At 38.8% G+C, this 23,381-nt stretch overlaps 1 protein-coding gene across 2 annotated transcripts; it reads left to right on the top strand.

Moving 5' to 3' along the window:
• The first annotated feature begins 4,979 nt into the window (after window positions 1-4,979).
• Window positions 4,980-20,691, top strand: hbegf.S (heparin-binding EGF-like growth factor S homeolog). 2 transcript variants are annotated; one of them, XM_018256211.2, is made up of 5 exons: window positions 4,980-5,207; window positions 5,387-5,545; window positions 15,319-15,484; window positions 16,104-16,259; window positions 18,963-20,691. In XM_018256211.2, the coding sequence occupies exons 1-5, from the start codon at window positions 5,168-5,170 to the stop codon at window positions 19,027-19,029; spliced, it is 588 nt and encodes a 195-aa protein (XP_018111700.1). In that variant the 5' UTR covers window positions 4,980-5,167; the 3' UTR covers window positions 19,030-20,691. The 2 variants fall into 2 exon arrangements, with proteins under 2 accessions (XP_018111700.1, XP_018111699.1); XM_018256210.2 differs by having other exon boundaries at window positions 4,995-5,207; window positions 15,316-15,484.
• The last annotated feature ends 2,690 nt before the right edge of the window (window positions 20,692-23,381 follow it).

The following is a 23,381-nucleotide window of genomic DNA, read 5'->3' as shown; positions in this document are numbered from 1 at the left end:
GCAAAATAAAAAATGTTTCTAATATAGTTAGTTAGCCAAAAATTTAATGTATAAAGGCTGGAGTGACTGGATGTCTAACATAATAGCCAGAAAACTACTTCCTGCTTTTCAGCTCTTACCCTTCAGTGTAATAATATGTCTTATAACTTGTACAAACAGTTCCTGCATTTACCGTTACATAATGCTCATTTTCATGGTGCCAAACTTTTTATGTTTTTACATAACATGATAGCAGTCCTTCAATTTGGACAAAAGTAGTTTTAAAGGGGAGAAAGGGAGAACTATCCACTCATGGAATACAGCCTGATTCCTTATGAAAACTTTATTTTAGAAAGGATTTTGGTGCCAAGGCCACTATTACCGTGTATGGAAGTATGTTGGTCCCAGCATTCCACAAGCTGCATTTGCAGCATTACAAACAGTAAAAGCCGGCTTGTCTTCTGCTCTCTCTATATCAGGGATCCCCAACCTTTTGAACCCGTGAGCAACATTCAGAAGTAAAAGGAGTTGGGGAGCAACATAACCATGAAAAATGTTCTTGGGGTGCCAAATAAGGGCTGTGATTGGCCATTTTTAGCCCCTATTTGGATTGTCAGCCTACATTGAGACTCTGTTTGGCAGTACACCTGGTTTTTATGCACCAAAACTTGCCTTCAAGCCTGGAATTCAAAAATAAGCACCTGCTTTGAGGCCACTGGGAGCAACATCCAAGGGGTTGGAGAGCAACATGTTGCTCACGAGCTACTGGTTGGGGATCACTGCTCTATATATGTATTCTGCAAACATAAAACCACTATAAGAGGTTATAGAAATATTTAAAATATAAATTCCTTTAAAAATGGGAAGCAAATGATTAATTTTCTGTAATGTACAAAAACTATTTTGTTGCATATTTGTGTTCTCTAAAACTGTTTCCAAAAACCTCTCTAAATAAATGTGCCTATATTTATGCACACATTTTCCTAATTGTAACTCTTATCTCCTGGTCGTTGTTCATTTTCTTTTTCCAAACCAAACGTGGAAACTTTTCTTCCTGTTTCTTTTCTTGAATACTTTCTCTAAGCTTACACAAAATGCTATGAGTTATACACGTGTGACACTGTATACTTGACAAAATATAGACAAACTAGAAAATGGCACAAAAGAAAACAATGGAAAGTGCTGGGAAAACAAGTTTGCAAATATCAGATTAACCCTTTGCCTGCTGAGCAAGCCAGTACGTAGTATGTTTTTGAATTACAGTGAAGCTTTAATTTTACATCCTCTGACTTTTACAATACAATTTTTACAGTTTTACATCCCCTGAAGTTTTCTTGCATTTTATGAATTTTTTTTTTAATAAAATTTCTCACTAAAAATCACTTTGACCAAACTCCCATGCACATTTTTACCTAATTTATCAATAAATTAACTTGAAAAAATCTGGTGCGGGCAAAAGATTTGATAACATGGTGAAAAAATCTGTATTGTACAGTTTTTTTGGATTTGACGCCTGAAAACACCCATTATTTTGGATTATCGCCTGAAAAACCGCACATTATTCTGATTATTGTATGAAACCCAGCACGGATCATGATATCTTCCATTTGTAAATGGGACATCTGCAATTGACTTCTACATGACCTCAGCAGGTTTGAGATGGAGTATTTTTTATTCTGACTTTTAGCAGGAGTTTAATAAATTTCAATAAAATCAAAATTTCCCCCCCTCCAAAAATTGGTACTTTCCCTTTTAAAACTAGAACCAGAAAATATCAGACTTTAATAAAATAACCCCCTTAATGTAGGGATACATTTAAGGTTCAGCCGAATCCTCTTCTCCGGTATGAAATGCAGAAAAACTTTAAAAAATTAACCTGAATCATCCTTGCTGCGGTAAATTCATGTTGTGTAGAAATTGCTGATGCACGTGGGGCACATTTTTCACTTTTTTTTAAGGGTTGAATTTGATTCAGCCAGGCTTTGGATTTAGCCAAATGCTGCTAAAAAGGGCTCAAGTTCAGTGCATCCCTACTATAATACATATAGTATACATATAATGCATAATACATTTCCTTCACTTTACATTTTCCTGGATTTAACACTATTTTTTCCTGGACCCATAAAAAATTTCGGTTCTACTGTAGTTAAAAATCACAAAGTCATGAATTCATGTATAAGGTATATTTCTGGGTCTCTACATGCCATATGCTAAGATAACCCAATGCACATTGGGCATCAAACTGTTCAGTGAATCCCTGACATTCATATTTAGGCTGTTTTATCTGTGTCTCTAAGGTCCTATAGGGGATAGGATTCTGCAAACTGAAAATTGGGATTTTAAATAATGTTTTCATAACAGAAACATATGGTTTATTGGGGTAAACTTACTGTTAGCTGAATTTCTGGCCTTGAAATATGAAGTATGCCAGTTTGTGGAAAATTGTTTTTTAAATGTGGTTGTGTACCACTTGGAGTTTTTGATCTATATAATTTAGAAATCTCCAAAAACTATATATAATTGGTCTTGGCACATTCAGGAGACATGGGACTTGGACAAATCAGTTTTATAAACATGCATGAAAAAAAATGAGGTTTCTGATATATATGCTTTTTATATGTTTATTAAAGGAGTTGTTTTCGGTTCAGTACAGAAATAAAAAAAAACTACTACTTTCTAATTTTGACCATTTTTATAATATTAAAGATTAATGTTACATTTTTCACCATCATATGTCTTTCTAAAGCAGCTGGGGGAGGGGGTGTCACAGACTCTGTAACTGTTCTAAATTGATACATTAAAGTTGATACATTGTTCTTTGTCCCTGCTGAGCAGAATCCCCGAGTTTCATTAAAGGCAGCTGTTAGAATTGATACAATAGTTGCTAATATTCCACAGATAGTCCTGAGAAATATATCAATTAAATGTAGCAAATTGTAACAGTTCAGATGCTCCTGGATCACTGAGCTGCCAGACTGAAAAAACAGAGGGAGGAACATTTAAATTTAAACTTCAATTTTGGAAAAACAATAAAAAATAGAAAGCAATTGAAAAAAGTAGTTTTTTTCTGGTGAACAATCTGAAAGCAACTGAACTGAAAAAAAAGTGTTTGGAACCCCAACAACAGGCAAAAAGTATGTTAAGCACAAACCTTATTCATTGTATGCTGAACAAGGTTACCAGCATTTTCTTGCCTAAATTACTTGGAAGCCCATTAAACAGTAAGTTAGGATTAAAAAAGACACACCTCCATCAAGGTCAACCTTTTATTATTATAATACACAAAAGCCATGAATATCTTGTAAATTATATCCTTGTAAACGGTGAGTTTAGTGACAAAAGTCACCAGTTATAAACAGTGAGTAGTGATGTCATTTTTGTCACATGACTCACTTAAACTTGTGTATTATAATAAATAAAGTACCCCTTGTTGGAAAATATGAGGATATTAGAAATAACCTTGGAATTCCATGACCAGTATAAAAGCACTCGGCCTTCAGCCTCATGCTTTTATATGGTCATGGAACTCCTCTGTGACTTGTAATATCCTTATATTTTACAAAAGAGGGTACTTTATTCACTATATATAATTTATAGGATATTATTGTGTATACTATATTCACTCACACTCATACAGATGAAGATATCGGACATTATACAACCAATAGAATAGAAGGTAGTGTAGAATGGTTTATGGATGGAAATTAGCAATTCGATCTCTATGTATAATTATGAAATCCTAATTGGATTGTATTCTATATTTAACTTCTCCTGAAATTGCCTTCCCCTTGTCTGATGTTTGGATTGCGGCAAGTAAAACATATTACTAGTGGCATTCCAGGTTGTGAAAGAAGGTACTATCACACTCTTAAAGGAGAAGGAAAGACTAAAACTAATTAAGCTTTATCAGAAAGGGCTATAAATAAACCCTCAAAGTAATGCTGCTCTGAGTCCCCTGTCAAAAGAAACACAGCATTTCTTTCCTTCTATTGTGTACACATGGGCTTCTGTATCAGACTTCCTGTTTTCAGCTTAAACCTCCTTGCCCTGGGCTTGAGCATGCTCAGTTTGCTCTTCTCTTCCTCTCCCCCTCCCTTTCCCCCCTCCTCTCCCTGCTGTAATCTGAGCCCAGAGCTATGAGTGAGCAGGGAGAGACTCAGGCAGGAAAAATAACCTGGTATTATATAATTTAACGGGGTAGTTCACCTTTGAATTAACTTTTAGCATGTTTTATGCAGAGACGCACTCGCACTGAGCCGGCGCTGTGTTGGCCCGGCTTGCCTAGGGCGCCCGTGCGGCGCGGCCCTGCTTATAGGACCCCTTTACCCCATGGTCCCCCCTCTGTAGTTACGCCCCTGGTGACGGGTAGAGTTGTCACCTTTTCTGGAAAAAAATACCGGCCTTCCTATATATTTATCTTTTTTCCCTATTAATAACATTGAGATCAACCATCACTTTTACGGGCCAGGTGGCAACCCTAGTGACGGGCGAATCTGTTCCATTTTACTTTATGGACAAACTTGCGAAACAGTGAAAATTTGAAAATTTATATTCACATATATTCAATTCTTTTTTGACTTTTTTCACTGCACATATGGTGCTATTTTTGGGCTACCTTGAAGTGCCTCTTGGCTAGTTTTTGGGCTTGTTTTTTAGTTGACTTTGGCTGGTTTTGAAAATTAGACCTGGCCACCCTGACTTCCAGACACCACAACCAGGGATCCAGGCCCCAAAATGGCCCCCAAGCCACATCTGTTTTCCTCAGAATTATATTTCAAAATGATATTTCTATTAAATGCGCAGTCAAGGGGAGAAATAAGTGTTTATTGTATGTCTCGGATAATATGGGCACAGTCCGGTTGTGTTGGTAGTGAAAGTTTCCTCACGTCACTGTCATGAAACAATACCGCGTGGAAAAGTTATTTTAAGGATCGCGTTTCTTGGTTCTACCCCCAGCGGCGGCGGCTTTAAAGCCTATACACCGTGATGCTGGTGCAGTGACTAAATTATTAGTCAAGGATGGGAGTGGCCGCCCATATTTTAAGCCACGCCCCGCTGAGCTTCCCCGCAGCCAGTCCCATCGCGCGTCCATTCAGTGTGTGACCCGACCCCCCTCCTCTCAGCTGCATGGACCCGTCCGAGCTCTCCTGCCTGTCTCTCTCAGTCACTGCACTTCTCATAACTCAACATGGACTTCATGAAAGTCGCTCTGCTGCTTCTCCTGCAAGGTAAAGCCATAGTCTTCTCCTCTCTCTCTGCACTTTGCGTTCAACCCCAAGGCTCAATGACTCCCCTATTTTTAGTTTGTCCCATCGTATAAATGGCTGCTCCCGTGGCGCTCGCACGTTTATTCCGGGCAGGTGGCGTCACTTATACGTGTGTAACGGGCTGTCGCTTTGTTTTGCAGTCTCCTGTGTGTTTGTGTACGGGGCGGTGATTGGAGCGCGTCACAATGAAGTTTTCAGTAAAGACGCCACGAGTGACTTTGCCGCGGCTCAGGAAAGTTTCCAGTACGAGGATAAGAGGGTGTTCACTGCACCAAACCACATCGTTGCCTCGCCGAGGGGTAAGTGTGATGTCTCCTGCTGCTGACACCGCCTCATGTCAATAAAAGCCTCCCCCAAATCTCATGTCAATAAAAGCCTCCCCCAGACCAGCTGCAAGTCATTCCCTACTACAAGAGACAGGCTGGAGGTGTTGTACATCAAATGCTGAATTCTGGGGTATGATAAATGGCACAGGCGCAATAACATGTATTAGTCATGTTCTCTGGGGTATTATACCTCATACTGGCACCGTACAGTTATCCTGCCACTTGTTCTGCAGTAATATACCCAAAACCAACACTGTACAGTTATCCTACCATTTATTCTGAGGGATTATATTTGAAACTGTCAGTTTACAGCTATCCTGTCATGTGTTCTGGGGTATTACCTGAAACTGTCACTGTACAGTTATCCTGTCATGTGTTCTGGGGTGTTATACCTGAAACTATCACTGTATAGTTATTGTGCAACATGTTCTGGAATATTATACTGGAAACCTTTACTGCAAGTTTAACCTGCCATGTGTTCTGGGGTATCATACCTGAAACTGTCACTGTACAGTTATCCTGCTATGTGTTCTGAGTAGGGATGCACCGAATCCAGGATTCGGTTCGGGATTCGGCCGAATCCTTCTGCCCAGCCGAACCGAATCCGAATCCTAATTTGCATATGCAAATTAGGGGCGGGAGGGAAATTGCATGACTTTTTGTCAGAAAACAAGGAAGTAAAAAATGTTTTCCCCTTACCACCCCTAATTTGCATATGCAAATTAGGGTTCGGATTCGGTTCGGTATTCGGCCGAATCTTTCAAGAAGGATTCGGGGGTTCGGCCGAATCCAAAAAAGTGGATTCGGTGCATCCCTAGTTCTGAGGGATTATACCTGAAACTGTCACTGTACGGTTATCCTACCATTTATTCTGGGGTAGTGTACCCGTAACTCGCACTGTATGGTTATTGTGCAACATGTTCTGGGATATTATACTGGAAACCTTTACTACAAGTTTAAACTTCCATGTGTTATGGGGTATTTTATCTGAAACTGTCTCTGTCCAGTTATCCTGCCATGTGTTCTGAGGTAATTTCTCAGAACACATGGCAGGATAGCTTTATACGGGTTACGGTCACTGTAAGTTATCCTGCAACATGTTCTGAGGTACTATACCTGAGGTTATCCTGCTATGTGTTCTGGAGTAATATATGCAAAACAGACAATGTACAGTTATCCTACCATTTATTCAGGGGTTTTATACCTGAAACTAGGGATGCACCGAATCCAATATTTTGGATTTGGCTGAACCCCAGAATCCTTTGCGAAAGATTCGTCCGAATCCGAACCCTAATTTGCATATGCAAATTAGCGGTGCGAAGGAGAAAACATTTTTTACTTCCTTGTTTTCTGACAAAAAGTCACACAATTTCCCTTCCGCACCTAACTTGCATATGTAAATTAGGATTTGGTTCGGCCGGGCAGAAGGATTCGGCCGAATCCTGCTGAAAAAGGCTGAATTCTGCCCGAATCCTTATACCTGAAACTGTCACTGTACAGCTATCCTGAAACATGTTCTGGCATAATACAGTGACAGTTTCAGGTATAATACCCCAGAACATGTTGCAGGATAATGTACAGTGACAAGTTTCAGGTATAGTACCTCAGAACATGTTGCAGGATAACATACAGTGCCAGTCACCAGTATAAGGCTACCCTGCCATGTGTTCTGAGGTATTATACCTGAAACTGTCACTTTACAGTTATCCTGCTATGTGTTCTGGAATAATATACGCAAAACCGACACTGTACAGTTATCCTTCCATTTATTCAGGGGTGTTATACCTGAAACTAGGGATGCACCGAATCCAATATTTTGGATTCGGACGAACCCCAGAATCCTTTGCGAAAGATTCGGCCGAATACTGAACCTAATCTGAACCCTAATTTGCATATGCAAATTAGGGGTGTGAAGGGGAAAACATTTTTTACTTCCTTGTTTTCTGACAAAAAGTCACAAATTTCCCTCCCAGCCCCTAATTTGCATATGTAAATTAGGATTCGGTTCGGCCGTGCAGAAGGATTTGGCCAAATCCTGCCTGAATCCCGAACCGAATCCTGATTTCGGTGCATCCCTACCTGAAACTATCACTGTATAGTTATTGTGCAACATGTTCTGGAATATTATACTGGAAACTTTTACTACAAGTTTAAGTTGCCATGTGTATTATAAATGAAACTGTCTACTTACTGCCCACTGCATGTGTTCTGAGGTAATACCCCAGAACACATGGCAGGATAGCCTTATACAGGTGACTGTCACAGTACCGTTATCCTGCAACATGTTCTGGGGTACTATACCTGAAACTGTCACAGTACAGCTATCCTGAAACATGTTCTGGCATAATACAGTGACAGTTTCAGGTACAATACCCCAGAACATGTTGCAGGATAACATACAATGACAGTCACCAGTATAAGGCTATTCTGCCATGTGTTCTGGGGTATTATACCTGAAACTGTCACTTTACAGTTATCCTGCTATGTGTTCTGAGGTATTATTTAACAGGAACAAAGTGAAGCAGAGCACACTCTGGTATCTTAATAGAGAATGCCTGGTGCACAGCGTAGAGAGTACGGCAACCCCCAATGTATAAATCAAATAGAAAAACGCTGGCACTCAAGGCAAGTGAAATGCAGGGTTCCCCCTTGCTTTTTATTTCTTGTGCGAACATGCAACGTTTCGGGGCGAACCCCTTCATCAAGCATACATACTGACCACAGTGCAGACAATATAAAGAGTGACCAATTAAATTAATTGGCATACAAAATTACCAACATTCATTTTGAAAGGCAAGGCTCTCGACCAATCAACATAGTATGTGAGAAAAAAAGTTTTTTTTTTTTTTTAAAAAAACCTTAAAAACAATCAGAAAATATTTCATGAGAAAATGTTATTTAAACCAGCAAAAATTCTGTGAAAAGTCCCAATTGTGCCAGGGCGTTCAATCCCTTCAGAGTGCTAAAATAAACCATGTGTCTGTAATAGAGATAAAATAGATACAAAGTAGTTAGGCAACAGCCTATTATACTAAAAAGATAAAAACATTAAAAGGTAACAATTTTGTAACCACAAACTTGCCCTAATACAGATAAGATAAATTACCTGTCCCTGGAGAATACTCCAAGAATTTTCTTATCTGTAAAAAACATGAAAGGAACAAGATTATTCATAGCAGGCTTGTTCACAAATATATTTACAAAAAGTTTAAACAAAGCAGGACAAGTTATATTCCTTGTTAAGACCTTTTGGGCTCCTGGATTGGAGTAACCAAATCCAGTAGCATTCTCTTTGGAGTAGCATACGTTTTTTTGTCCTGCCCCTGACTAAAGCTGGCCATAGATGTTGAGATTTTTAAAAGATCAGATCCTCATTGTGAAAACACGATTTTCTCTGAACGATCGTATGAATTTACCATCAACTAAAAAGACCAATTTGCCAGGAAAACAAATGGAGCTGCCTGCTTGGCCCTGCAAACATAGATAGATTGCACTGGGACCGACAAAGATTTTTTGACCTGGCCGATCAATTTCCTGACAGATGTCGGCCGAAAAATCGTAAGATGTACGATCGTTCGAATCCCACTAACCGCACGATAATTTCGAAGGATTGGTCGGACTTCCCTAAAATCGGTCGTTCGGCAAGAAGAATCGTCGCGTCTATGGGGATCTTTACACTTACTTTTTCTAAGATGTGCCATCATAATTGTGCCACCCGATGACCGTGGATATGAAAATGTTTAGCCAATAAAGTTGATCGCAACAATTTGTTCATAATTAAATTACAGCAGTGGGGTGCAAACTAACGCGTTTTGTGCCAAAAACGGCACTTCCTCAGAAGAAGAAAACCAAAGGTCCTGAGCACGGCCCGCACCAGGGCCCGCCCCCACCTAGTTCCATCACTGACTCTTTACTATCCTTTTTATCATTTTTGTAAAGCACTCTTAATGCTTATCACATCTTTTTGTATGCAGAAACCTATTCCATAAATCTATTGATAATCTGAATGGTGATGGTTGAATGCGTATGGCTACTTTACTGGATAAATAAATTGTTGCTGTTATTCTCATATTCGCGGCTAACCCTTTTATTGCTCAGCAGGGACAAAGATAAGAAATGTATAAACTAAATGTATCAATTTAGAACAGTTTGCAGGGTCGGAGACTCCCTCCCAGAGCTGCCTTAGAAAATGAAAAATGACACTTTACACTTCAATATTAGAAAACCTGTCACACATTGAAAATAGAAAGTAATTGGAAAAAGAATTTAGTGCTGGTAATATAGCTGAAAACAACTAGGTGTTTGAAGGTGAATCCCTTTAAGGTATGAAGATCCAAATTACAGAAAGATCTATTATCCGGAAAACCCCCAGGTCTTGAGCATTCTGGATAACCGGTCCCGTACCTGTACCAGGTGTTTTGGGTGCATTGTATATGGAGTTGGCACTGTATTTGTCTTGGCATGTGTTTTGGGGTATATGAAATTTGACACTGTATATATGTTGTGTTATGTTTTTCTTTAGTATTGCATATGAAATTACATGTATCCTGCAATGTCGTCTGGAAGGTATTTTACATGAAATTGCCTCTGCATTTATCCTGCCATGTGTTACTGTTATCTGGCATTTACATATCGGCATCACATTAATCCATTCCTCCCAACATTTTGGAAGTAAAAAGAGGGACAAAAAATTATTTTGCACGTAGCGCAGCAAATTTTTTGACCACGCCCTTTCTGTGGCCACACCCCCTGATTACCATGTTCATTTTACCAGTGTCGGACTGGCCCACCAGGATACCAGGAAAAGTCCCGGTGGGCCAAATTGTCAGTGGGCCCTCATGCTGCTAAACATTTGGCCTATTTCATGGTCATTCCCTATTCTATAAGAAAAAGAGGCTAGATAGTTGGAATAATGGATTATAGTATGTAAAGAAAAGAAACTAGGAGAATAGAGGTTGAGTGAGGAAATGGGCCCCTGGTCTAAAGTTTTTGGGTGGGCCCCTGGTGTTCCAGTCTGACACTACATTTTACAAAATTTGGCAGGTTTTGAAAGTTTGAAAATATTTCTCCTTATCTAAACTGTTTTTTGTGTGTCTCAAAATTGTTACAAAGTATCTTATTTGCACCTGTTAGCTGTTCTGGGCTCTCTGCCAAAAGCCAATTAAGTGAGACTTTGTTTTTTTTTTTTCTGGCTGTTCAGTGCAGAGAAAATAGAGACTTTCCAGTACAAATGAGGGACTGCAGGTTGAGCTGTCAAATAAGGGACTGTCCCTCCGAAAAAGGGACAGTTGGGAGGTATGTTAATCTCTGTCATGGTGGAGCTTTCAATGTAAGGTTCCTAACACATTCCCCTTGAGCAGGGTTGGTTTAATCAGAAGCCAATTAACTTGCCTTTATGTTGTTGGAGTGTAAAGAGGGCTTGTACTTTGAGGTCTGGGGCAATTTATATAGAACTGGCCCTATTTGTGTTTCTTTACATCTTGCTGGTCAGGACATATGTTAAAATTCAAGTTTGTATTGGACCTTGGAGAGATCTTTAAGCTCAATGAAATACTGACCCTGTAGTGATGACTGTTCCTGTTACTTCCTGCCGAGCAGATTGAAAGCTAATAAACACATTGCTAGTCCACTAAGATGCCCCCTGATAATGATATGCTCAAAGACTGCAGCTAAATTGTGAATTTTGTCTGTGCAAAGTGAGACCGTGAACCCAGTTTTTGATTGGTGTTTTATAATCGCAAGGCTTTTTTTTTGGGGGGTTTTTTGCAACACGTACAAATATTGTGTAACTGAAGGCAGCTGGTTAATAGACCTTGAGACCTGACTTCTGCTGCCTAATTTCAACTGTCAGAGGTAGGAGGTAGAAGATGGAAAGTCATATCCAAGTACCTATTTCAGTTGCACTTACAAACACTGAGGGGTTATTTATTAAAGTCCAGTTTTTTCTGATTGTACTTTTAAAGGGGAAAAACAATTTTTTTTTAATGGGGAAAAAAACAAACATGATTCTTGATTTATTAAACCCAGATGGTATGAAAAGTCCGAATAAAAAAAGTACTCTAACTCAGACCTGCCGAGTTCATGTTGAAGTCAATGGCAGATGTCCTGAAGATATGCCGATTTGCGATGGGTTTCCAAAAAAGTTGCAGTATTTGGGTGTCAAATCTGAAAAAGTTGCGGTATTTGGGATTCAAGTCTGGAAAAGTCATAGTATTTGGGCATCGAATCCGAAAAAATGGCAGTATGCGGGCATCAAATCAGAAAAAGTTGCGGTATTCAAATTTTATCTCCCGTACGGGAGAAGTAAAGCTAAATTTAAGAAGTAGCTAGAAATGTTGTACATGATGTTTTGTGCTTCTGTACCAGCCCAAGGCAACCACAGCCCTTTAGCAGAAAAGATCTGTGTCTCCAAAGATGCCCCAGTAGCTCCCCATCTTCTTTTCTGCTGATTCACTGCACATGCTCTGTGCTGCTGTCACTTACTGAGCTTAGGGACTCACTCACAATATACAGTACACATAGAATAGAAATGTCACAATATAAGGCTGATTAGTAATTAATGCAGATAATTACTACATGGTAGCACAGAAACCAGTGCAATTAGCATCAGAATTTAATAATCTGCCTTGTAGCATCATCTTATATTATCATATAGGTTTGGAAAGTCTTTGACTAGTATGTGTAAGAAGCATGAAATCTTCTTTTCATGGTTAACATATTCATTTTAAAATCTAAAGTATGCAATATATTTAAAGGTCTTCTATAGAAGAATAGGAACGTCTGACAAACTGGTACCTTGCATACTTTATTCCCACATTGCTCAAATAGGTTACATTGTTTTTAAATCTATTATGTAGCCTTTGGTTATTTGGATTTTAAGCAGAGGAGAAAGAAGGTCAAATAACCATGAAAATAAATATTATTTTGTATCGGATATAAGGATGGAAAGCACCGCATGCTTGTAAACTAAGGCTAGATGCACGGTTTTATATTTTATCCCCAGCACCACAGCATCGGGCTACCCAGGTTCTTGGAAAACCTGGATTATTTTCCTTTTCTACGAAATGATGCACAGCTGGGGAAATGCAGAATGTAAATCCATTTGTAGAACGATTTCATTTTTGTTCAGCAGTGACAAGGGACGGCAACACTTGTCTGAGATGTTCTACAAGCAATTTTTTCAATGATATTGGTTTATGGGATTTCTAATGAAATGGATTTAGCCTAAAATCAGTAGTGCTACAAATGTGTGTGTGAATCCTTGTATGCGTGCATGTGTGCTCTGTGCAATCCTATTCTGCACTGTCAAGGGTGTTCATGGCAGGAGTTGTTGGAAAACAGGACCCTGGCAATGCAGAAATGCTGCAATCCTTAATATAAGATGGGGGATACAACTCAAGGGGCAACATCTGCTCTTGCGCCTCATCTTCCAACTATTCTTCATCTTGAAAGCCGTAGGCAAAGATAAAGTACCGCATGTTAATAGACTAAGATCAGTGATCCCCAACCAGTAGCTTATGAGTAACATGTTGCTCTCCAACCCCTTGGATGTTGCTCTGTGGCCTCAAAGCAGGATCTTATTTTTCAATTCCAGGCTTGGTGACAAGTCTTGGTTGTATAATAACCAGGGGTACTGTGAAACAGAGCCTCAATTTAGGTTGACAATCCACATAGGGGCTACTAAATGGCCAATCACAGCCCTTATTTGGCACCCCAGGAACATATTTTTCATTCTAGTGTTGCTGCCCAACTCCTTTTACTTCTGAATGTTGCTCACGGGTTCTAAAGATTGGGGATCCCTGACTTAGATGGAAGGAGGACCCTGCCCTTTGGAGCTTATAGAGATGCACCAAATCCAGGTTTCAGTTCGGGATTTAGCTAAGATTCTGCCTTTTTCAGCAGGATTTGTATTTGGCCAAATCCTTGTGCCTGGCCAAACCAAATTCTAATTTGAATATGCAAATTAGGGGTGGGAAGGGAAATCATGTGACTTTTCATCACAAAACAAGGAAGTAAACTGCATATGCAAATTAGGATTCGGTTTAGTAGTTGGCTGAATCTTTCGCATAGGATTCGGCCAAATCCTATATAGTGTATTCAGTGCATCCCTAGGCGCTTAGCCATGGTCTAAACCACAAAAGGCATGAACAATGTAAATCCACTTGTTGGAACCACACTTTATGCATTTAGCTTTATGCATTTATACCCCTTTAAATGGTTGTTGAACACATTAGTAGAGTCCCTACACATTTAGGGGATGGGCAATAAGTACTTTAGTCAAAGAGAATTTCTGCCATGAGGCAAGACTAAAGGTGGCCATACACGGGCCGATAAAAGCTGCCGACAGACCGAGCAGCTTATTGGCCCGTGTATGGGGCCCCCCGACGGGCTTCCCCAATCGTGATCTGGCCGAAAGTCGGTCATTTATTGTTATTGTGAAATTTTTGGTCCCAGAAACCAGACAGTAATTTGAATTACAGACTAGAAGATTCATAAAGTGGACCTGGAGAAGAATATAAAAAAAATGCAGTCTCAATTGTTCTTCCAGCATTAAAATATAATCTGACTGCAGACACAAATCTGAGGGCAAAGGACGTTTGCAACTTTCCTTGGATGGAAAATAACATTAGCGTTAGCCTGGGAATAAGTGGTGGTTTGATTGATCAGAATAGTTTTTTTGCAGTTTATCTAATTTTTATGGTTATGTAGATGCACATTGATAGTATAGCAACAGTTGCATTAAGGACGACATGTGGCTGTGGGCAATCCCCTCTCCCACTGACTACACACTAGCTGAAAATACATTTTAATTCAGAAAAATGGGAATCTAGAATCCTAATTGTGGGGAAATGATTGATAGCTGCATGTTAAAGGACAACTTAAGTTTAAAACACTGGGGGTGCTAATGTTAGACACCGCCAGTGATTACAATAGATTCTTGTTGCCATCTTGTTGTGATTCTTCCGTCTTCTTTTCATTCGGGGCAGGAGCATGCACAGTAGAGTGAAGACCGAACGTAGAAGGGAAAAGCCATTTGTTTTCGCTCTAGTGTGCATGTCCATGCCTGGAGCAAAGAAGAGCGAAGATGAAGAAAGATTGCATCAAATAATTTTTGCAGAAATACCCCCACTGTTGCATTTTTCCTCTAACTGGAGCACTGCCTGGGGTATTGGGTATGCTATTGCAATGCCTGTGGGGTGCCTAACATTTGGTAACGTGTATTCTCTGGTACTTTGTTGTCTTGTTAAGCTCTGACAATAAAGCACTATGTTTATTAGCTGTGTAAAACGTTCATAGAAACCAGTAGTAGTGTAGTTGGCATTATTTCATAATTTCCACTACATATAAGTAATATGCTATCCAATTCATTGTTCTATTTTAAACTAACCTTGAAGAGAATTTTTTTTTTCTCACCTGCAGTCTAAAATGACCTTTTATGACCAACAACTTAGATAACTGTTTTAAAAGCAAAAACCTTAAGAGTTTGTTTTAATAAATGTTTGGTCTTGTGTGAATAGACAGAGGTACATGGAATGTCACTCCGTTGTTTTGCTCAGAGTAACACTTTATTTAAACTGGGTATCTTCTGTTTTGTACATAGCTTTATGGATGCAGAAAGAACTTAGAAAGGTAGTTATTATTGGACTGTACACAATATTAATTTAAGTTTTCGTTGATGCATTGCAATATGAGAACTATGCATAACTATATGCTGTGTATTTCTTCTTTTTGCTTTTTTTTAGCAGTGTCGCCCTCGAAGCCACTGAGCACCGATCGACAAAATAAAAGTCAAAACTCAAGAGGCAAGAAAGGAAAAGGAAGGAAAAGAGATCCTTGTAAAAAAAAGTACAAAGACTATTGCATTCATGGAGAATGTCGATACATCAAAGCAGTTAAGGCACCATCCTGTGTGTATGTGCTATTTTTATTTTAACTTCTTTAACAGAGGAAATAATTGTCACTGCTCAGTTTGTTTCATGCATTATGTTTAAGGTGCTGAACATGCGAACTAATAGCTAAAACCTAATGAGGACATATAGCTGGGGTATTTCTTCTCAGTTATATCCTTCTAAAAATTTAGTTTCATTCTGTCTGCCAAGGTCCTGTAAGACATATGTTAAACAAGTTGTTGGATTTACAGTAAAACAACACATTGCTATGACACTGACTGGATTGTGAGCATTAATATCCTAACGGCTGTTCTGGAATTCTACCTACTCCTTTTTTGGCGAAGGCGGCAGGTACAAATGGTCAGCAACCCAGAAACTCTTAAAGGAGAACTAAAGCTTAACTAAAGTAACTAGAAATGTTGTACATTATGTTTTGGGCTTCTGTACCAGCCCAAGGCAACCACAGCCCTTTAGCAGTAAAGATCAGTGTCTCAAAAGATGCCCCAGTAGCTCCCTATCTTCTTTTCTGCTGATTCACTGCACATGCTCTGTGCTGCTGTCACTGTTTAAATTGTATGCCAGCATGTTCCTCTTCCAGTGTTAATATGTGTCTCTGATAATGCCGTCATTTGCTTTTTTAGATGTCAAGCAGATTATGATGGTGAGAGGTGTCACGCACTTACCCTTCCACTGGAAAAGCCTTTAAATCCATATGATCAGACCACAGTCTTGGCAGTAGTAGCAGTTGTTCTCTCATCAGTTTGTTTAATTATTATTTCATCTTTGCTAATTTTAAGGTAAGTTCAGATTTCATTTCTTTGATGCAACTATACAGTATTTTTGGCTAATTGTAACTCTTTAAAGGGGTGGTTCACCTTCAGGTTAACCTCTAGTATGTTCTAGAATGGCCAATTCTAAGCAAATGTTTAATTGGTCTTAATTATTTATTTTTTATAGTTTATTTGCCTTCTCCTACATCTTTCTAGCTTTCAAAAGGGGGTCACTGACTCCATCTAAAAAACAAATTCTCTCTAAAGCTACACATTTATTGTTATTGCTACTTTTTATTACTCATCTTTCTGTTCCGACCCTCCCCCATTAATATTCCATATTCTCATTCAAATCAATGCATGGTTGCTAGGGTAATTTGGACCTTAGCAACCAGATTGCTGACACGGCAAACTGAAGAGCTGTTGAATAAAAAGCTAAATAACCCAAAAACCACAAATAAAAAAATAAATAAAAAATGAAAACCAATTGCAAATTGTCTCAGAATATTGCTCCCTACATCATACTAAAAGTTAACTCAAAGGTGAACAACCCCTTTAAGTGTGGATGAACTATTTTCGCTCAGCTGCAAAGGAGAGCAGGAAGGAATGCACAATGTAAATTTAAATGGCCCCATACTGACACAGACACACGTAAGCGTCGAAGTTAGGCTTACATGTGCCTGTGTCAGTTCAGGCCCATTAAAGGGCATGTTAAATCTAAAATAGAATAAGGCTAGAAATTCTGTATTTTGTATACTAAATATAAACATGAACTTACTACTGCACCACAAGCCTAAAAGGACATGTAAAACCTACATTTTCCTATCATGTATATAAGTTGGGCATATCTTACCCACCCAGGCCACATCATTTGTACTCCATATACCCTCTCCATTTGCCAGCACTTTTACATTTTCCTTAAACAAATAGCAGCTTTCACCCCGTGGTAGAGTCCTGCAGGGGGTCGGGTACCCGCAAAAACCTGCGGTACCCTGCGTGTTGCCAGTAGAAGTTTGGGGAGCGGGTATAGTCGCGGGTCGGTGGTTCTCCGGGTTTGTGGGTCTTCTCAATATTGAGTTTTGCTCCTTTTTTTCTGATCACGCCAACTTCCAATGATATCACTTCTGGTTTACTATGACAGCACTTCCTGTTTCTTGATGGTCAGCGGATAAGGTATTTGCGGGTTGGGTAGCGGGTAAGTATGTGGGTTGTGGTTCGGGTTTAACAAATTGGTTACGCGCAGGACTCTACCCAGGGTCCATTTTCCCTCTGACACATCATCAGTAACATTGACATCTGCAAATAGTACATGTATGCAATGCAGAATGCAGGGTTACACAGGCACAACATTGATAAAAAGTTCTGGTGGGGTTAAGCACTTTAATGGTTAAAGGAGAACCAAACCCTTGCTAATATAAAAACCCTACCCTACAAAGACTCCCCCCCAAGCCTAGGTGGTACCTTTGGTAAATGCCCCTAACTCTTTACTTACCCCTCAGTGCAGATTCAGGGCAACGGAGTTCATGGGTGCCATCTTCGTCTCTTCAACAATCTTAGGGAATAAGGAGGCGTAACAGCGCATGCGCAGTTGGAGCAATGTTCTGTTTCGAGACAACTGTATATGTGCCGAAAGTCATGGAAATTGCTGAAGTGCTGGAAGTACCGAAGATTACCAAAGAAAAGAAGATGGCGCCCGTGAACTTTGATGCACTGAATCTGCACTGAGGGGGTAAGTAAAGAGTTGGGGGCCTTCACCAAAGGTACCACCTAGGCTGGAGGTGAGCAGGGAGGGGGGTCTATGTAGGGTAGGGGTTTCTTTTTTAGCTAGGGTTTGGTTCTCCTTTAAGCTGAGTTCAGGAGAAAAGAGAATAGCATAAAGAGACACAAGGCTTTATTAATGAACCATATATTATAAACAATTTCCAGCATAGATTATTCTACATAACGTTATACATAGACACCAAAAGTATGTTTTGACCTCAATACAGGGCAAAAGTATTCAGAACTGATTGAGTCCTATGCTAAATGTTTTCAGTAATGTTTATTAAGCAGTGACATTCAGAATCCATTTTTATAATGTGACTAAAACTAAATGCTCTTTGTGTAAAAAGGTTTATCTGTACTTAAAGGAACAGCAACAACAAAAGATTAAAGCGTATTAATGTTAAAAACTACAGTGTAATTTATCAGTTGCACTGCATTGGTACAGGTGGTGTGTTTGCTTCAGAAACTCTACTATAGTTATATAAAGAAGATGCTGTGTAGCCATGGGGGCAGCCATTCAAAGTGGAAAAAGGAGAAAGTGCACAGGTGACACTGCTGATAACAGATAAGCTCTATAGTATACAATGGGATTCTTCAGAACTTATTTACTATACATCCTGTGCTTGAATGGCTGCCCCCATGACTACTCAGAAGTTTGTTTATATAAACTATAGTAGTGTTCCTGAACCAAACAGAAGGGTTCTACCCGTGCAGGGCAACAGTGCAGTAAATTGTCATTCCCCTAAAAGGCTTTAATTTTTTGGTGGTGTTGTTCTTTTAAATGGGTGTTTGTTTACATGGTGCCTAGTTAATTTTGTTTTGGCTTATTAAGTGTTTTCATAGTTTTAATATTGTGTCCTGTATCTAAGTATATTTGAGTAGATGGTTATAAATGATTACATCAATTACGTATGAGTGTAATATGTGTTGTTTTTTTATACTAACAACAACTTTTATTGTTTTTAGGTACCATAAAAGAGGAGCTTATAATGTGGAAAATGAGGAGAAACTAAAACTTGGAAATACTGCATAGATATGATTCCTTGTCTTCAAAACTGACATGACATCACATTTGGAATAGAAAAGTTACGGGTTGATTTTTTTTTTTTTGTTTATCTTTTTTTTTCTTCTGTTAATGTAAAATCTTCTCCTGGATTGCGTCCACTTTGTGACCTGATACAACACGTAAAACACTGCCTGAGATGACTGAAATTTGAATTCTGAATTCACTTGACATTTTAATAACCGATGCAATCATTTATTACAACCCTTTGACCTGAAACAATAGATGCATCTATAAGGACATTGGGTTTTAACTTCTACAGTAACTTTTTTTTCATTTATGACCCCACTTACAGCAGAGTAACATAATGCCTTAAAATATTCTACCTGGCAAATAGAAGAACCTTCATTTAAGGCACTTTTCCAGGTATAACTGCAGCTAATAAATTTCAGTTTAGACCTTTCAATGACAAGGCTGTAGGTATTAGGCCCTTGGCTTGTAGTTCTAATGAATTTCCGGTGCATAGTGGAACACAATGAGGGTATTTCACTCTTGTTCGCAAATGACACAGGAAAGCAATACCTTTTCACACTTGTATCCCTGGTATTTCTCTTGAGTGACTGACATTTGTTCCATTCATTTAGATGTTGCTGTAGGATTTCCACATTAGGTTTCTATTGAAAAGAAGGATTTAAAACTGCATCTATTTTCCTATTGTTTACCTATAGTGGGTTATGAATGTAAGGACTTCTGAGCATACAATTAGAGTAAGGGTAGAACTAAACGAGCGTCTTCAACGTGATTCTGGCGGATCCGACACACTGCGCCAAAACGCAGGTGTCAGAGTCGGATGCGACGGAAAATAAGGTAAGAAATACAAATGTCTGATCTTGTCGCAGCGTTCATCCGACATAACTCGACGTAGCATGCAACGTCTGCATCCGACAGTCGTGTCAGATGATCGATGCCACACAATTCAACATTGCTATTGCTTACCTTATTTTCTGTCGCATCCAACTTGACAGCCTGCGTTTTGGCCTATCGCGTTGGATCCGCCAGAATCGTGTTGAAGACGCTTGTTTACTTCTACCCTAAGGCTCTTTGAATAAGTCCTAATATATTTTGATGAGTTGCTGTGTAACACACGTGAGCATAATGGTAGAGAAATGTTTCTAATGGAAGAAAGTATAGTCTGATTATGTTCCTATCATTCAAAACGTCCTCACACTTTGGGGTATATTATTGACTTTAGCACAGGGAGCTCCGCAGCCCTTATTCGGGTTTCTAACCAGTAAGTATTAATAGAGCATCTAAACAAAAAAGGAGCTGCCACTTAGAGGCGTTAAGGAACAGAAGATTACAGGAACAGTTAGCTTGAGGTCAAAAACACTCCGTTTTATTTGTAAAATAGGTTAATGGTTTGGATTGATATTTGGGCAAATGTAGCTTCCAGGACTTCGTGTTTCACTAAAACCTAAAATCACTGATTTGGTGCTACCTGGCCGACTATTTGCCTAAAAGTAGGGATGTACCAAATCCACTATTTTGGATTCGGCTGAACCTCCGAATCCTTCGAGAAAGATTCGGCCGAATACAGAACCGAATCCGAATCCAAATTTGCATATGCAAATTAGGGCTGGGAAGGGGAAAACCTATTTTATGCCCTTGTTACAAAAAGTCACACGATTTCCCTTCCTCCCCTAAGTTGCATGAGCAAATTAGGATTCGGTTTGGCCGGGCAGAAGGATTCGGCCGAATCTGAATCCTGCTGAAAAAGGCTGAATCCCAAACAGAATTTAATTCGGTTTGTGGTCAAATTAAAAAATGATGGGTTTGAAGCATCACTTAAATAATAAAGCTTCTACTGAACATTTGATCAGCTGTTTTTAGTACATGTGTAAAACGGCTAATGTTATTGATGATTTAGTCAACAAGGAGGATTTTATTGGGCTCAAACACCACTTGTTTATTACTGTAAACAATACTGCTTACTCTGAGGGAAAAGGACTAACAGGCAAATTTAGTTTACAGTCTAGAGAACACCCAATAATCGTGCTATGGCTATGGTGTGTCTCTTGTTTGTTGATGGATAAGTGAAAGCCCTTGCCAGTCTCGTGGTCCATGGCAGTCCATGCTTGGTTGATGTCTGTCAATAGGGTAAACTCGTGGAGGATGTTTTCTATGATAGAAAGAAAGTTGGCAAGTGGACCCAAGGAAACAATCACATTTTTGCTTTCATTATCTTATCTGCAGCTGGAAAGCCACTCATAGTTTGGTGGCTACTAAGTTGCTGCACTTATGCAAAATTGCCCAGATATTGGTAAACAAGCTTGTTTGATTTCAAGTTCCCTGTTCCAACATTTTGTAAGTCCCCCCTAGGTCAGTAATAGTGTTACAGATAAATAAACCGTTTATGTAACAATCTCCTATAGTTTTATGTGTATCCAGATGAGGAACTAAGCATTAACTCTATAGGAAAAGTGTTTTGATTGCGGGCGATCACACTGTTTCCATCTACAATTTACTGCCCATGGAAAGTACCGCAGATCATCCTGCTCTGCTTTATTTTCAGGTGCTAATCGCCAGTGTAAAGCAAACTGCAGTTCTTCCTATTAATTAGGGATGCACAGAATCCAGGATTCTGCCTTTTTCAGCAGGATTCGGATTCGGCCGAATTTGCATGTGCAATCGTGGAAATCGCGTGACTTTTTGTCACGAAACAAGGAAGTAAAAAAATGTTTTCACCTTCCCACCCCTAATTTGCATATGCAAATTAGGGTTCAGTATTCGGCCGAATCTTTCGCGAAGGATTCGGGCATCGGCCATATCCAAAATAGCGGATTCTGTGCATCTCTACTATTAATATGAATGGACAGTAAAGCAGCAGTAAAAATGCTATAGCAAGAAATCCCAGCCGTATTATCTTCCAAGTAGTACTAGTAACATTTGGAATGGGAAACCTGTAGTATTCTTCAGTGAAATAAATACCCTATACACATTAAATGCACAGTCAAAGAACTGTAATACAGTACCACTGCTATGACTTCTTTTTTTTTTTTTTTTTAATGATCTGCCAAAGCATAAGAATGTCGGAAATTTCAAGCTTTAAAAAATTGGTAATTTTTGCAACACACTTGGAAGGAAGTAGAACATGCGGAATGCTTGAATCTCATGCACATTTCTAAGTATATAGGATAGCTGTAATAATAATACATCTTTGTTAATTAATGCATGTTGTACCATTATTTGAGTAGAGCTAACATAGGGCAACAACACTACTTGTTATATTGGGTAATTTTGTCATCTAATACACGAGCCAGGAGTTTCCTGTAAATAACATCCTTCTAATTGGTGCTTAGTGATGTCATCGGTTATAATTGGTGCTCAGTGATGTCATGTGTCACATGATTTAATGAAATTTGTATATTATTTTTTTTTTAAATTTACCTCCTTATGAGGATATTAGAAGTCATTTTGGAGTTCCGTTATCTGTATAGAAATCCTTGGCTTTCTGCCTTTATATGGACATGGAACTCCTTTCTGATTTCTAACATCCTTATTTACTGGGGGGGGGGGTACATTATTCCCTATATTTTGTGGGGGATGTCTCAGGCCAAAAACGTTATTTGGTGCAAATGATGCAAAACTGTAATAAAACATCACCCACGGTTAACTTTTATATTCGTATTTATAAAGCAGGTTTTTGTATTACATTTCATTTATGGATGTACAGAATTAAATTATGTTGCAAAATGACGTAATTTTGAGCCACTGTTTTTATATTTTAACAATATTTATGTATTAAATGCATAATTCTGCATTGTATTTATTTAAATATTATAAATGTTCTAAAAACGTTTTTTTCCATGTGGTTTTTGCCATGATTTCAGAAAATACAATTGTGTTCGACAATATGGTGAGATTAATGTAACACATCTGAGTTAAACAGGGAACTCCTTAAAAAGCTTTAAGCATAATGTTTACTGTGGATCTGGAGTATAAAACACACACGCGTAATGTATGTATAGCTTTTTTTTATATTTGTTTACCCAATGGAGATATTATTACATATCGTGTCACCAGACCCATGGCCAATAGCATGTCTGTCTCAAAACACTCTTTTATATTGCTCTTAACAAATGTGGGTTTGTTTAATATGATTTAGTAAGCTTAGCATATCTAGGCTAGATTAACTCACATAACAGAAAAAAAATAACTTGCATGACTGCAAGAAGCTGAACAGGTGAAGCTAATCCAATAAATTGAGTGTGTGCATTCCATAAACCGGTACAGCTATGGAATCTCTGGGAACCCAAGATCCAGAAAGCTCCAAATTACAAAAATACCTTCTCCCCATAGTCTATTTTAAGGAAATAACTGAT

The sequence above is a fragment of the Xenopus laevis genome, chromosome 3S (genome assembly GCF_017654675.1).
Source record: "Xenopus laevis strain J_2021 chromosome 3S, Xenopus_laevis_v10.1, whole genome shotgun sequence".
In the NCBI taxonomy this organism is placed as follows: domain Eukaryota; kingdom Metazoa; phylum Chordata; class Amphibia; order Anura; family Pipidae; genus Xenopus; species Xenopus laevis.
This window is presented reverse-complemented; position numbering and strand designations above follow the sequence as displayed.